The sequence below is a fragment of the Polyodon spathula genome, chromosome 18 (genome assembly GCF_017654505.1).
Source record: "Polyodon spathula isolate WHYD16114869_AA chromosome 18, ASM1765450v1, whole genome shotgun sequence".
In the NCBI taxonomy this organism is placed as follows: domain Eukaryota; kingdom Metazoa; phylum Chordata; class Actinopteri; order Acipenseriformes; family Polyodontidae; genus Polyodon; species Polyodon spathula.
Window position 1 is genome coordinate 27,170,008 of NC_054551.1, and position 15,105 is coordinate 27,185,112.

General features: G+C 35.8%; 1 protein-coding gene across 2 annotated transcripts in view; it reads right to left on the bottom strand.

The window, feature by feature from the left end:
- The window catches only part of LOC121330988 (guanine nucleotide exchange factor VAV3-like), a 68,574-nt gene that overhangs the window by 17,127 nt on the left and 36,342 nt on the right, over nt 1–15,105 (bottom strand). For both annotated transcript variants that reach the window (XM_041278050.1, XM_041278049.1), the window contains exons 5-19: nt 14,793–14,901; nt 14,152–14,244; nt 13,979–14,047; nt 12,448–12,551; nt 11,687–11,786; nt 11,086–11,181; nt 10,470–10,538; nt 8,286–8,372; nt 8,101–8,186; nt 7,854–7,986; nt 7,093–7,202; nt 6,500–6,601; nt 5,043–5,140; nt 4,302–4,324; nt 3,573–3,618 (exon numbers count right to left, since the gene is read on the bottom strand). In XM_041278050.1, the coding sequence (XP_041133984.1) occupies nt 3,573–3,618; nt 4,302–4,324; nt 5,043–5,140; nt 6,500–6,601; nt 7,093–7,202; nt 7,854–7,986; nt 8,101–8,186; nt 8,286–8,372; nt 10,470–10,538; nt 11,086–11,181; nt 11,687–11,786; nt 12,448–12,551; nt 13,979–14,047; nt 14,152–14,244; nt 14,793–14,901 (1,325 nt within the window). The remainder of the gene's footprint in view (nt 1–3,572; nt 3,619–4,301; nt 4,325–5,042; nt 5,141–6,499; nt 6,602–7,092; nt 7,203–7,853; nt 7,987–8,100; nt 8,187–8,285; nt 8,373–10,469; nt 10,539–11,085; nt 11,182–11,686; nt 11,787–12,447; nt 12,552–13,978; nt 14,048–14,151; nt 14,245–14,792; nt 14,902–15,105) is intronic.

The window sequence follows — 15,105 nt, forward strand, 5'->3', positions numbered from 1 at the left end:
TGTTATCTCTGTCAGTCTTTACTAGGGGTTTTCAATGCATGCAAGTGAATCGATGCAATAATAATTAACATTGAGTGTGCCTGTACGAATACAAAACGGACAGTTTCTGTGTATTTCAGAATTGTACACAGCAGCATCCACAATGGCAACAAGATCAGATTTGTTTTGCTTTGCAAACATGATAACTATTTGTGGCCTGACTGCAATAAAAGTGAGGTGCTGTAATAATTATCCTCATTATAGTTTGGAGGATGGTGCTATTAAGATAGAGGTCAAAGGTTCCCCACTGCTGGTTGAAACCTGCAATATAGACATATCTTCTGTACAATAAAGTGTTTACTGAAATACATTATCTGAAAGTGAACATTTTACTGTGTGTTTTAATTGTCTGGTTACACATCCAGTTTATACGCCCGTATTTACAAGTGGCATTATTGCATCACATGGTTTGTTATCACAGCCCAGAATATACATGTGCCCTTTTGCAAAACATGATGTTTCTTCTAAATAAGCCATTTCTGGTAAAATATTTCAAATCAATGTAAAGTAAATTACAACTAGTGTGCAGCTTTGGATTTGCTCTGGTCCTGCAGTATCAAGGATATTAAAGCTTTATCATAGAAGAAAGTGACAATGTTGTTTCACCTAAACTGCAGTCTTGTCTTTGCAAAGTAATATAATCCCCAATCTTGAAACCTGGGATTAAAACACCTGTTAGGCTTGCAGACGCATTCAAATTAAAGTTTATTTGTGTAAAAATCTTTCCTGTATCAGTCAGTCAATCTTTATATATTCTGTAGGTGGTAATTTACATTTCACCGAAAACAGGAACAAGGAAACCTGGCTCCAACCCCATCGGATAAGACCACCTTGTTTTTCAAATGTAAATATTTTGCCTGCAGAGATTAATGAGTTGGTTGTAAAGTTTGAACTTGTTCAGCAACATTTCTTATCAAGTTTCGTATGTGTGTGTGTGTGTGCTTACCAGTAACTTGCCTTTGCCTTATTTTATATGTAATACATTATATAATTCAAAGCCCTCGATTTCAAAGCCTTCATCTTCTCTTATAAAAAATATTTTATGAAACCGGGATTGTTCTCCTTTCCTACATTAGTCTAAATGTCTGCAGTTTGAATTAAGTTACTCAGAGTTAAACAAAAGTAAAATAAGGGATGTAGAGTCCTGTCAAATTAAAACGAATAATGCCAGTCAGGAGAATCCTTGCTTGGCAATATACCAATACAATAATCGTGCTGTGATTTCATGTTAGGACAGAGTCCTTGATTCTGGTAGTAACTTATCTCTGCTGATGAAATAACTTATCTCTGCTGCCAGGTATTATGAAATTGTGTTTGTTCTCTGACTGTTGATTCTGCGTCAGGAAAAGTCAACGGTAGTTGTAAAAAAAAAAAACGATCTCTTGCATTATAAACAAACTCTCAGAAAAGCTTCCTTGTATCGCCTAATAGTGGGGGAACACCAAGATATGGTCTGTGTAGAAAACCCCTTCACAATACTGTTAAACAACAAAAACCCCTTTACACAATGCCCTAGAACCCCAAACTACCAGAACTGTTGGTAATCAAAACACCTTTGAAAGATGTAAGGCAAAGGAAATGTAAATCCAATCGAGATGTTTTATACTGCAGCCATGTGGAGGGCTCCTGGACATGTAGATCTGAACTCTCATTAAATGGCACCATGCATTTATCATGGTTTTCACTAGGCTTTACCATGCTTACATGATCTTTACCTTGCCTGTGCTTTAACTTAAGAAACACTACTACTGATCACATATGAAAAAACAGCATATGAGCTGTGGACACAGCTCCATATAAAAACCCACCAATGCCACAGGAAATCTTAACCTCAGACTATTATTCAACAGACGTTTATGTCCAGAACCAATCGACAACAATACAAGAGCTTCAGCCTGCAGAGATTAGAATATAGCACCAAGTTGAGCACAGTTTAATGCTAGTTGGTTTTATAGGAATCACTATGTAGTACTGAAAATGATTCAAAATGTAGAGGGACAAACTTTTATAGGAATCACTATTTAGTACTGAAAATGATTCAAAATGTAGAGGGACAAACTGGATGCATCAGTAATAAATGAGAGTGATGAAAATTTCACTCAAAATAGAAATGGAAAAATGTAACAGTTAATACTGAAGAGAATTACAATCCTCTTATCTTGATTGGTTTGTTTTGATTGAAAAAGCTACCCTACTTGCAGAAATATATGTTTTCAGCCATTCCCATGTTGGTGTCAGCATTCCTAGCAAGAGGTTTGATGTATTTGGAAACCTTTTACAGACAAAAGCTATAAGATATCATGCAGTACATAATTACCACAGACTCTCTTGCTTAGAATAGACTATTGTGTTTGGATTGTAATGGAAGATGTCAAATGAGGGATTAAGTATTCTGTATAGTAATATGCACAGGTTCTGCCCTGGGTATCTAATTACAGTCAGCCAAGTGCTGGTAACTGGTAAAAGTCTGTTGTTGTTTTTTTTTTTGGTTTTTTTTGTTTGTTTTTTTTTTAACACAGAGCACAATGAACTAAGGCACTGAAGGCCTGAAGCATAATTTATGCTACACAAGACAAGGGCTGGCATGTTTAAGGGCTCCCTAAATAAAAGGTTTTCTGACTGCAAGCACAGTTCTTTATGCATATCTTGAGTCAAATGATAAGACTAGAGAATGCTAAAGGCGTAGAATGTTCATCTTATAAGACTTCCCGTAGGACTGCTGTAGATTTGCAGTAGCTGTGCACAAAACCCATCATGCCTGCAGTGTCTCTGCATCGCCTTGTATTAAAGTACGAAAGGCAGCATTTTACAGCTAGTTATTAATCATAAAAATGTGATAAAAACTTGGTATTTCCAGTCCACAAATACAGTTTTGTATGTTATACAGAAACTATATTATATAAACTATTCTACTATAAACCCCTGCTTGGTACCTAAAGTAATCCATTATTATTATGATTATAGAAGGGGTTATATAAAAATAAGAATCCTAAACAATAAACAATCCTGAAACTTACAGTCCCTCAGTGAGGCTCAGATAGAACAACCCTCATCAACAATCTTCATTTATCTACAGGTAATAATTCCAACAATATGGAAGGCACAGATAACTGATACTATACACAGACATATTTAAAAATGAGCTCTGTCCAGCCCCTGTGGAAGTCTAGGTGAGAGGTATTCTTGCAGGAGGCATGAGTATAGACATCACTCAAGCATGGAGTTACCAGCTTAGTTGTGCTTGTAAACAATAAAGTGCTCTGAAGAGCTGTCAACAGAGTGCTTGTCTGACCCAACTATACAACAACTAAAACCAAGAAGAAATTAACCCAACTCTGGCTGTGTTGAATTATATTGTAGTTTACATTTGACAGCTGTAGAAGTTTGCATAATAAGTAACATTACCAGAATATAAAATGCTACCAAAGTATGTGTAATATGTATCTTTTTTACAATGAGATGGAAAAGCAAAACCGCATACAATTCTTGCAAAACACTTCCCTTATTAAATGTGTCATTCACAGCACACTAACCTGGATCCATGGCTCTACTCTGTCTTCTGGGTCCATTGAGTTTCTTCTGTTGAAAGAACAAAGACTTAATTAAGTATACAGATTATCCTATTATTATCAAGCTACTCCTATTTTATGAGCATTATCTTACATTGCACTCCAAGCATCAGGGACTAGGCATAACAATGATGATTTAACCAAAGCAGGAATTTGAAAACATGTTGGAGGCCAAGGCTCTAAATCCAATTCTTCCACTGAAGTGTTGTTTAAAACTTTAGTATTTTCAGCTTTTCTTTGTAGATGCCTTTTTGGCAACATCACAAGCAGTATTCATCAAAATGTTGTCACTGATAAGCGAGACTGTGCATGTCAAGAACTTGAAAAAAAAAAGCAACTAATACAATCTTTAAAAAATTGAGGGCATTACCCTCCCAGTATATTCACATGGGCTACAATGCATTCATTAGTGCATACGTGGTTTATGCATATTGCCATTAACCTCAAATACAAATATAAAACTTAAAAACATTTGTTTTTTAGTATGAAATCCTTGTATTGTTGCTATAATACTGGACATTAACATCAAAATACATTGAAAAGCTTACACACAAGTAAAAAAAAAATATGCATGAAAATGTTGCTACACTGTTTGTACAGGATAAAGGATGTTTTATTTCTCATTGTTCTCACCAAAAAACAAAACAAAAAAAAGCTATAAAAGTTGAAATGTAAAATAAAAGCATTTCTTACCTCAGATCTTAGTGTCCCCGAATCTAAAATAAGTTTGAAAATTGGCATTATGAAAGTTGTTTCATGAGGAAGACAGACTTGCTGCTGTGTGTGCGCTTCATTTACACAGTCGATTCTGTGCTTTGTTTTGCTCTATAGTACAGTACCTGTCAGGAGTGGAACTGCCTTAAGGAAGGACCAGTCTGTTTTGTTCACAGAGAGTTTATGTTTCATTGGCTCCTGAGTGACTATCTGTAATTGGCTGTCTGTCAAATGTGAACTTTGTCCTGAGTATCGGCAGCAGATTTGCAGTTTCAGGACTTTTTAATAGGTTGCTGTAGCAACACATAGTAAAAGTACTTGTCAGTTCAAAAATAGCATTTATGACAGGCTGACTAGATTTTAACTGCAAAATGAAGTTGGCAGTTTTCATTTTAATTCAGATAAACCGAGTTTGATTTATGACAATGACACAACCATAAATGATATACATGGTTTGAACTGTTTTTTTTTGTGATACACAGCATGACAGCAATGCTGATCCTTATGTGTAACCGCCAGTAAACACCATTAAAACCAGTGCTGATGCTACAGCTGATGCTGCACGTACTGCTACAGAACTTCAAAAAATAGAAATAACATATCTGTATCTAATAAATTGTATTAATAGGATTAACAGCGGTTACAGTCTGTAATGTGTACAAGTTGTCATCATTAAATGTTATATTACTAAACCAAGGACACAAGTGAAGTTTCAGTTACCTGTGTGTGTTTTTCCACAGGTTTCCAGCCTGCCTAGGCACTCTTTATGGGCCCCAGATCCACATTTAGAACACAAGTACCCTTGGTAAAATATTCCTCTGAAAAAGTTAATGTTACATTTTACAAAATGACTCCAATGTTTTGGCAACTTTCCTAAGGGCAGAACTAATAAAAGACGGCGCTCGCTCTCTCACTCGGAGTGTCTGGTAAAGCATGAGGTTGCAGGTCGAGGATGCCACTGCGATCTCAGCACAACACAAATGTAGCCTGGGGAGCTTGTTATCCCTGCTAACTAAGCAATGTGTTTAATTAATGAACCAGGAAAGCATTTGAAATACATTTAACATTACTATAGTGTTAAAGGGCTCTGTTTATAGATGTGTGACATGCAGACATACTGTATGGCAGGGGTTTTCAACCATTTTTTGAAACTGTACCCCTTCTGTCAGGAGGTTTCAGCTAAAGTACCCTTCACAATTTCCGCTCACTGAACGGTACCACAGTTGCAATAATTTTCTATTGCAAGCAAGAAATGTATCAAACCAGCAGCTATTGCTGTTATTAAAATGCAGCCCCAGAAATAAACAACAACAAAGTAACTTTTGGTTAACTCTGAGCTGCTAAACAAAGATTCAATAAGTATACTTCATGGGTTAGAGAATATATAATACCGTTAAATAAAATTCAAGATCATTCTTTTCTCTTGCTTTCATTTTTATTTGTGCATTTCTGAGTTGTCCTGCATACCCCCTATGACCCTTACAAGTACCCCCAGGGGTACGCGTGCCCCCGGTTGAAAACCCCTGCTGTATGGTATAGTTATTTTTCCATGTTGTTTTGTTTGGTTTTTCAAAAATAAAACGTGTAATTCAAGCACACCAGTGTATCTTGTCTACCATAGGAAAAGAGTGGAAGATTCTGTCAGAACAGCAGTAATGAAGTAAATGAAGACTTAACTGCAGTGCAGATCTTGCTCATGGGCATCCTCTGGTAAACCTTACTAACTTATTTCATATATATTTACTGCAAATTAGGGAACCATAACATGTGGGGTTGAGGAGATGGAAAAACCAAAAGCACTCAGTAGAACCCTAAACTGCTTATTGTGCACATACTGGAAAGCAGTCGGCATGGTGGTTACATGTCAGATCAAACTGGATTCAATCAACACTTCACTAGAATCAGATTAAATAATAGTAAGTCATCCTGTGTGGGTGTGATGCAGGAGATGAGATACAGGAGACCAAGGGGCTGCTGGAAAGTCAACTCAATAGGACCGTATACAGTAAATATATTCTATACTGTTTAAATGCTGAAATAATTATTGCAGAATACAAGAAGATAATAACACAAAGGGACACAAGGAAAACTTACCCCCCCACCCCCACCCTAGAAATGTCAGGTTGACACTTCAGCATACTGTCATGTAAAAGTTTTCCTTCTTCTTGCAAACTTACCTTAGAAGCATGTGGCATGAGCTACAAGATGTGATCCCCTCAAAAGTATGCATTTTAAATTCATGACAATTCTCATTTGCATGTTCAGGTGTGATGTTAGATCTACATTATGGAAGAGAAGAGTAGCCACTGTTACCTATCCAGGTGTGCAATTACAGTTTATTTACACCTAGGATGTTTCAGTTGAAAAGAATTACATTCCTAATAGCTTCATCTAGCATTACAAAACAATGTTGCTATTGTAAAGCAAGAAATTATATACATTCCCACCTTCTTACAGTAGACTTGACTGCTGTACATTAACCCCATGTTGCACATGAAAGACTGATTAGCTACAAAAGCATGGCTTAATGATTTAAACATTTCAAAAACATTTACTTATCACCAAATTGGTTTAGGATTATAATAGGATTGAACCATAAATCAGAGCCTTCAGACTGAAGCTTCTTTTTTAATGTATTCTGTAGTTGCATGTGATTTCATCTATTACTATGGCTGAACCCAGTTCAACAAAGGCTTCTGCTGAATTAGCACATGTTAAGTGTCTAGACCTGAAAAACAGGAAGGGCATATCTTTTTTTGCAGGTACTCACACTGCCATTCCGAACTGTTCCAGCCACTTTTTTTTCAGCTCTTTTGTTTTAAAAAAGAATTCAAACCCGTTTTGTCCCTGGTTATGAGTGAGGTAGAATCCATAAGACCACTAAGGGAAAAAGAAATTGACAGGCATCATGTTGCTGTGTGTGCACAGATCAGGTTATTGTTTTTATCACTGAGATGCTAACGTGGAGATGCCTTTAATGCAGTCGGCAGTCTGCAGTCATAAATGGTAAAAAAAAAAAAAAGTGATTTGTTATAGCTCTCTGCTACAATGCAGTAACCTTTCCTCAGGAACATTTGACAAGGTTTGAGATCATTTGTGTTTTTTTTTGAGAAAAACATGTTTATATTATCTCTTGGCAGATTTAAAAACAACAGATTCTACAATAGGGGTTCACAATTCTGGTCCTCAAGATCCGGTGCCTTCCTGGTCTTTGTACTGCTTGTACCATAAAGTACTTCATTAATCCAATGTAACCACTTTCTAGGTTTTAATCAGTTAATCACTTCATTATTTGATGACACCTCTAAAAAATGAAGGACACTGGACCTGGAGAACCGGACTTGTGCAGCACTGCTCTGCAGTATCTCTGTCCCTCTTACAGCACTTCATTTTACCTGCCCACTAACCAACTGACTGACCCCATCCACAGGCTTTCATCTTAATGTACAGTATTCTGCTTTCATACTGTATTACAGTACCACATGTGCTTGGATGTTGTTTTTGTGACATGTACCATGATCAGTTACAGACCTTTTTGTTTTCCTTGTCTGTCGTTGGGTTGTTGGTGAATTTAAAGTTGTGCAAATCAATCACCTCCTTCATTTCATAGTTGTCGCCTCGTCTTTTGCAAACAATCACAGCTTTGTCAAACAAGAAGATATGTCTGAGTCCAAAGAAAAGAAAAAAGATACCGTGCATTTTTTTTTTAAGCTGCTTCTTCAAAAGTGGTGATTAAAACAACCTTATGTAAAAAAATTAATTTAAAAAAAAACCTCACCTATCTTGTTTTGCACGTTTATCCAGTGAAGCTACTCGCACTTCTCCATCTACTTTTGGTCTTCCGTAGTTTCTAAGAGACTGATTCTGAAAACAAATGTAGGATTATTATTTAAAAGGAAAAGAGGGGTGTATAAGTGTTGGTTTGAAAGTTTAATGTGAAAAAAAAATACTTCTGTCACTTACCAGGCTTTCAATGGATAACTGAAACTGATCAATCTCACGCAGTGTTTCATTGTCTCTTTTTACTTCGTTTACATATTGAGCCAGATCCTGCAATTCAGGAGTTAAAAATAAGTAATACATGAAATCACAAAGTCAGTAACATACATATACCCTTCCATAGCAGCAAATACAAAATGAGAGCAATGATTATCATGACAAAGCAGATCAGAATGGCCTATGCACACACCCATATACAAAATAGCAAAATAGCATATATATATATATATATATATATATATATATATATATATATATATATATATATATATATATATATACATACACACACATACACACACACAGAGTAAGTAGAATTATTCTTTGTAACTAAAAAAGTCTAGTCTATACAGTATGTACAGGTGCTCTTATTTTCAGAGTGATTCTGATTTAACATTAGTGTCAAGAATGTAATTGGAACATTTCAACACAGTTGGATGAACAATTATCTATAAATATACTGCATGTAAAATTACAGTACATATGCACAGACAAGAGCCCGGCTATATCCATTGCAAGATATAATATGAAGCAGTTTTTATACTGTACTTAAGTTTTGTATGACCTGAGAGTGTGGGGCTTTCACAATGATGTCCCCATGAGGGACACTGGGTGACCTTCAATTTCAATATCAGTTAGTCCCAAAGGGCATCTGACAGAACATAATCATTTGACACTTGCCTACAGCTCTTGTCTATAATGAAAATGTGCTGAAAATGTAGCGATGCAAAAAAGCAGTAAAATTAGTTCTGTGGGATAAACAGCACCAAAGTGAAATGCTGGACAGTTGTCAGGAAGACGCTTTGTGAAATGTAATCTTTATCCTGAGGACCTCTTTTTTTCAGCTCCAACGTATAGTATTTTTTTTATCCCACAGAACCCAAGTTTTTGCCACTTTGCATGAGTTTCAGAAGCGCAAGACCACAGATATGGGCCACGAGAAATATATAAATGGTTTTCTTTATTAAAGGGCACGTAGACAACTATCAATCGTGGTAAATATTTAGATTTTACATTAACTTCACTTAAACCTTCGGAAAGAAAGCACACCATATTCACCTGTCCTTTATTTGCAACAAGAGGCTGCAAAGGGAAAGGTAACATACATTGGTTGCAGACTGGGCACTGTGGAAGCAATACCAAAGTACTGCATCTTAATGGGTTTTCTTGACTTAAAAGACATGCTTTCATTGTTCAGTTCCTTCTGAGAACATGGTATCCCATTTTAATTTACAGTGATTAACAAGGGTTGTTCTGGTTGTGTGTAAAACTAAGCAGAGCACGCCTGTGGCAGAGCAAAGCTCTGCCCTTTTTAAATTGGCAGGGATGGGGTTAACTTCCCCTACCTGCCTGGGTTTATTATGTTCAGGTGGCTGGGGTTGATTAGTTGATTAGGTTAATTAACGATCAATCAGCGCCCAGCCACCTGACATAAAAGGAGGCCTCTGCTTTTCATTTGGGAGGAGGGAGTTGAGGAAGCAGGTTGGTTTTTTGGTTGTTTGGAAAGTTTGAATCCAGTGAAGGCATTGCCCAGCCTGGAAATTGTTATTTTTGTAAGTTTTGCTTTTTGTCTTTCTTTGTGTTTAAATTACTTTGTTTTGGCCCTTGTGCCCTTTCATTTTTGTGTTTATTTATAATAAAATAGTTATTTTTTTGAACTGCAGTCTGTCTCTGGGCCTCTTTCCACTCGCCAGCCTGCCACAACGCCATTTTCTATACGGTTGTAAAGGGCTTACACATAGCTGAAAGCTAATAAAAAGTAAAATACAGTAAAAAGGTACTCAAGTCCCGAGACTAGTATTTATTTACTGACAACCAGCCTCACTGGTGAAACCCTCCTATAAACTTAATCAGTGCAGTTCTGTAATAACTGTCCACTTCTTGAATACTGTATGAAGAAAAATAATAAGTACATTTAAAAAGCATATGTATGAGAAATAAAATGTAAATGGTTACTTTCTAAAAGAACATAGCAGCAATACTTCTTGTCTTAATGCTTGACATTAGGCCAAATCAGCAGTTTTTTTTTTTATTATTAACCATGGGAGAGACATGAATTCATAAAATACAGAGCTGGCACATTAAACAAAAAGGTCATACAGTGCACACAAAAACAAATCTGCATTTAGTGTACACAGGGGTTCTTACCTTCATGGCATCGAGGGCCATTCGTAAATTACTCTTGTCAGTTTGATCATGAGTGTGTTTGACTAACTCCTGTTCAATGAAAACAAACACATAATGTCAACCATAATAGACTGCATTGAAGCTTGTTTGTTTTTTTATTTATTTTTTATTTCAGAAGCCAATTAGTGGTGAAGAGTGGAACAAAACAGCAGACAAGGGAATCAGAAACAGCAAAAGATTCCTTGGTCTAATTTGGGCTGCAATCCGCTTGCTTGAGGACAATGGGGCCCATCATGACCTGTGTAGAAGCTCTTTCTGTGGGAATGTTTAATATTTTATTGTTTCCCAATTAGAAACAAGGTACATATTAATCATGATGAATTAACAAGTCATAATGTATTTCCAAAGAGTTTACTCCAGTCTTAATTTTTTTTTTAAGGGAGAAATACGTTAATTTTACAAAACTAGTAATCAAACAACTACAGTTGTTGTCATAGGCACCAGAAAAAAAAAAATAGATTATATTTATGAATAAAACTGAGCCTTCATTTGAAATCAGGAATACCAGTGTTACTTTATTCTTTGTTACTTATGAGTATAGAGTTTGCACACTATGCACAATCTGTGCACTGTTTACCTGAAGAAGCAGATGATACTTAAGAACTCTCTGCATTGGGACAACCAGAAGGTCTCGCAAAGTAAACTTCCCATTATTTGCCCTCTTTGAGCATTCCTAGGAGAAAATCAATGTATTACTACTAGCACACAAAATCATAACCATATACTATACTGTGGATACTCTTTGTTCTTTCACTGTCTTAAACACAGCTTTGATAATCTGACTTCACAGTGTGCTGCTTACAACAGCAATATGCTTGCATTCCACTTTAAATAATTCTTAATTCTTGTTGAAGAAAGTTTGAGAAAAGTTCTAATCGATAAGTGACATGTTTGATTCTTTCAAAAAAAAAAAAAATACAATTACATAAAATGAGGCAATAAAATGTGATCTTAAAATGATCAATAAATTCATGTGAACAACAGCTTTCTATTTTAAAGATGTGAACAACACCTTGGCTCTTATAACAATATTCTACTGAACCACGTATATAATTGTAATGGCTGCTTTTGGCCACATGATGGTGACTGGAGATCATAATTATCTTCCCACAAGACTTCTCACTAACTACCAACTACTGCTAATTTTTGTAGGAGCCAGTTTGGTTTCAGTATATTACCTCAAGCTTTAACCGAACATCTTCTTTCTCTTTGCAGATGTTGTCCAAGCTGGCTATGGCTGTTTCTACATGACTGCAATACTTCCCATAGATGAGCAATCTAACGGTAAAGAGCACAATGAAGAAAGGAATATATCCTGCAGCATAAACATTTATGCAATATCCTCAGAATGGGGCGTTTATCTTAGAAATATACACTAGACCGTTGAAAATGTGTCTTCAATTCAACAGATAACAGTGTATTCGACTGATGAACGCAAACATACTACACGACACAAGGCTAAGAGTCCATTATTAGCTCTCATTTCAATTACTCCTAAAAGTAACCCTGATGATGGATATAATAGATAGATCTAAATAACGTAACTTCAGCTCACTGTTGATATTATGCATGCATATGCATATTTCCATTGACTGCTTTAGCTACTTATCATTATATTGTGTTGGGCGTTATGCTAATTGATTACGGGAAAATGCAGAGAACTACAAAGACAAAAAAAATAAATAATAATAATTATTGCCATCAAGTAATGTATTCACCACAGGTGAAGTCAAATATAATGCGACCTTACTAGGCCTGAACATCGAATTGAGAATGTTATCAAATGATAATTACCTGGCTAAGTAAGTGAACTGACTGATTGTTTTGTGATACTATGAATATAGGAGTCATCCTATAATTTCTTATATGGTATTGGTATATGCATTTCTCTATTTAAATACATTTAAATAGTAATGACAAGCAATATAATATTCAATACCTTTCTTTGTAGTTAATAAAGATTTGGTATAGGTTCTGGGAATTCTTGTTTGAGATGGAGTCATGGATCTCTTGCATTAGGCTTTTGTGGACTTTCACAAGTTCCTGAAATAAAATGAAAAAATGTATTGCAATGTATGCACATCCAATTCTTTAATGTCACATAGAATATATTAAGACATTTTGTATGCTTGTTAAATGAGCGACTTGATTGAGTGAACTGATGTGAAAACAATTATATGAAAAGGACGAGGCAGTTCAAGTGACACAGGCACAAAGTAATGATAAGACAAGCTATTAGAAAACCCTACTTACAGCCCCTTTGACGGGTAACAAAAGAAACCACGCTACTAAATGACTGAGTGAAGTGACACGTCTGCCTGGTTCATTGGTGCGCATTTCATTCTATGGTAATTATGTCGCAAATTATCTATTAGTCTCACTGCCTGTTACAAACCCATTTTCTATAACATGAGACCAAAATATTGTTTCTGTTCTGCCTCCTTGTTTTTCTTACAGAAGTTTGTTTCCTGAGGTGTATAATCCACCCGCTGTGCTCATTTTATGACATTGTGCTCAGTGTGTGACAAGCCTCTGAGACATTACTCTAACGACAAACCATCTGAGAGACAGGATTATTTTTTATAAATATGAACCATGGGATGGTAACAAAGCTTATTCTAGGACTATTGAGAGTGACTTCATTCAAAGCCTTCTCTGAGCTCACACTACCACAAAATACTAGATTTGCATTCAGTTATATGCTAGAGAAACAACATTACATTGACCGTATAGCCCTGAAAAAATAACAAACTGAACAAAATGTCGCGCAAAATGTGGATAGAAAGCCTGCTCACCAAAATCATGAACATTTTAAATATACAATACTGTAAAACAGTAAATGTTTGCTGGCAAGAAATACTCACAAATGTTGCTTTTATCAAAAAAAATGTTCATACTGCAAAATGTGAATAATTATTCAATTCAGTTTATACACAGTATATGGATAGCTAACATGAGCAAACATTTGTTGCTGTAAATTCGTCCATAGTGAGACATCCACAGACTTAAGTTGCCGCAGATGTTTGCTGTCTTAAATTATCCCTCCAAGAGACAGATAGTTTCTAACCGAATTTAAAGAAAGGGCTGGACCAAAAAAGAGACTGCAAAATCTACGTCTAAGGGTATATTTCTTTTATAAATTGTGCTAAACCATATACTTTCTTAAATTATGTATGTTTTTCTGTGTTGTGTGCATTATTGCTGTGCTTACCATTTGAAATTGTACTTCCATCACAAACACGTGGTGTTGACGTTACCCTTGTATTGGCATGTTTAAGAAATTATAGTTTGTCGTGAGTACATTCCTAGTAAATATTAAGTACACTTCTTCTTGATTTATGTCTTGTAAGTGAGTGGCTTCAACAAAACTTTCAGGAAACAGGGATTTATCAGTCACAAAATAAAGAATTCCAGAGCAAACAGCTGAAATGGATGAAGCTATTTGACACACACACAAATAAAATACTTACTGGAACGTTAATAAATACTTTTTCAATCTCTGTGGCGGATACAAATTTTCTCAGTGGAGTCAGAAAATACTGCAGAAACAAAAATCCGAAATATTAGTTTTGTTCTTTAAACTGTCCTTGAGAGACATACAGTGAAAAAGAAAACACCAGTAAAGGCTTCAAGCTGTACGTACTCTCTCTATCGACTCCAGCGTCTCAGTATATTTCTCTTCTGTCTGTTTGATTTCTTGAAGACAGCAGCTGCGAACGTCAGATTCAGCCTGTTTCTGTATTTTAAAAAAAAAGGCAGTGTTCATTTTGCAGATACACATTTCAAGCCTGTGAAGTTGTTTTGTCTCCAGAAAAAGCACCAAGACTCAGTAAAACTCACCAGTGCAGAATTTTAATTATTTATTACATGCTACATTTAGTTATTTAAGTTTGGTTTTTACAATTCACAGAATTGCATATTTGAATCAACACACACACACACACACTAGCTTCATATTTAAAAAAATAAATATATTTTGTGTCACCTTCCCTTTTTACATTTGCAATCATTCTTGAAAATATCAAGAGATTGTTTTTCCTTTTATTTATTTATTTGTTTGCCTGCCACAAGCATACACATGTGGCTTTAGTTTGGCATTCATCGCCATCTAGTGACCAGATATTGCCATAGCATAAAAATGGAATAGCTGGCTGCAGGGCAACAAATGTACAGTACATGCTCATGTAAAGGCAACCAACAGCTCTCCTAAAGGTCACTCATGGGAACTGCAATGGACCAGTTTATGAACTATAAAAGATAATATTGAAATAAAGAACATCATACAGGTGGGGGTGCAGCTTCAGCCTTCATCAGGTCTTCATACACCTCCCCTCCTTCATCTTCTCCATAAACACAGTCATACAGATCTTCCTCGTCTTCTACTCCATTTTCACTACAGGAGAAAAAAAAACAGTGTCTGAATCCATAGGTATACCACTTGGAGGGAGGGAAAGACTGGAGTGTTGTTTCTCAGTATTTCAAAACCAGCACTCGCCACACAAGCAGCTAAATCATATGGTCAAATTCACTTTAAATTATTAGTTGTAATTGCAATGACAGTTTTACAGTATATATCTCTTTCCAATGGCTGAATTGT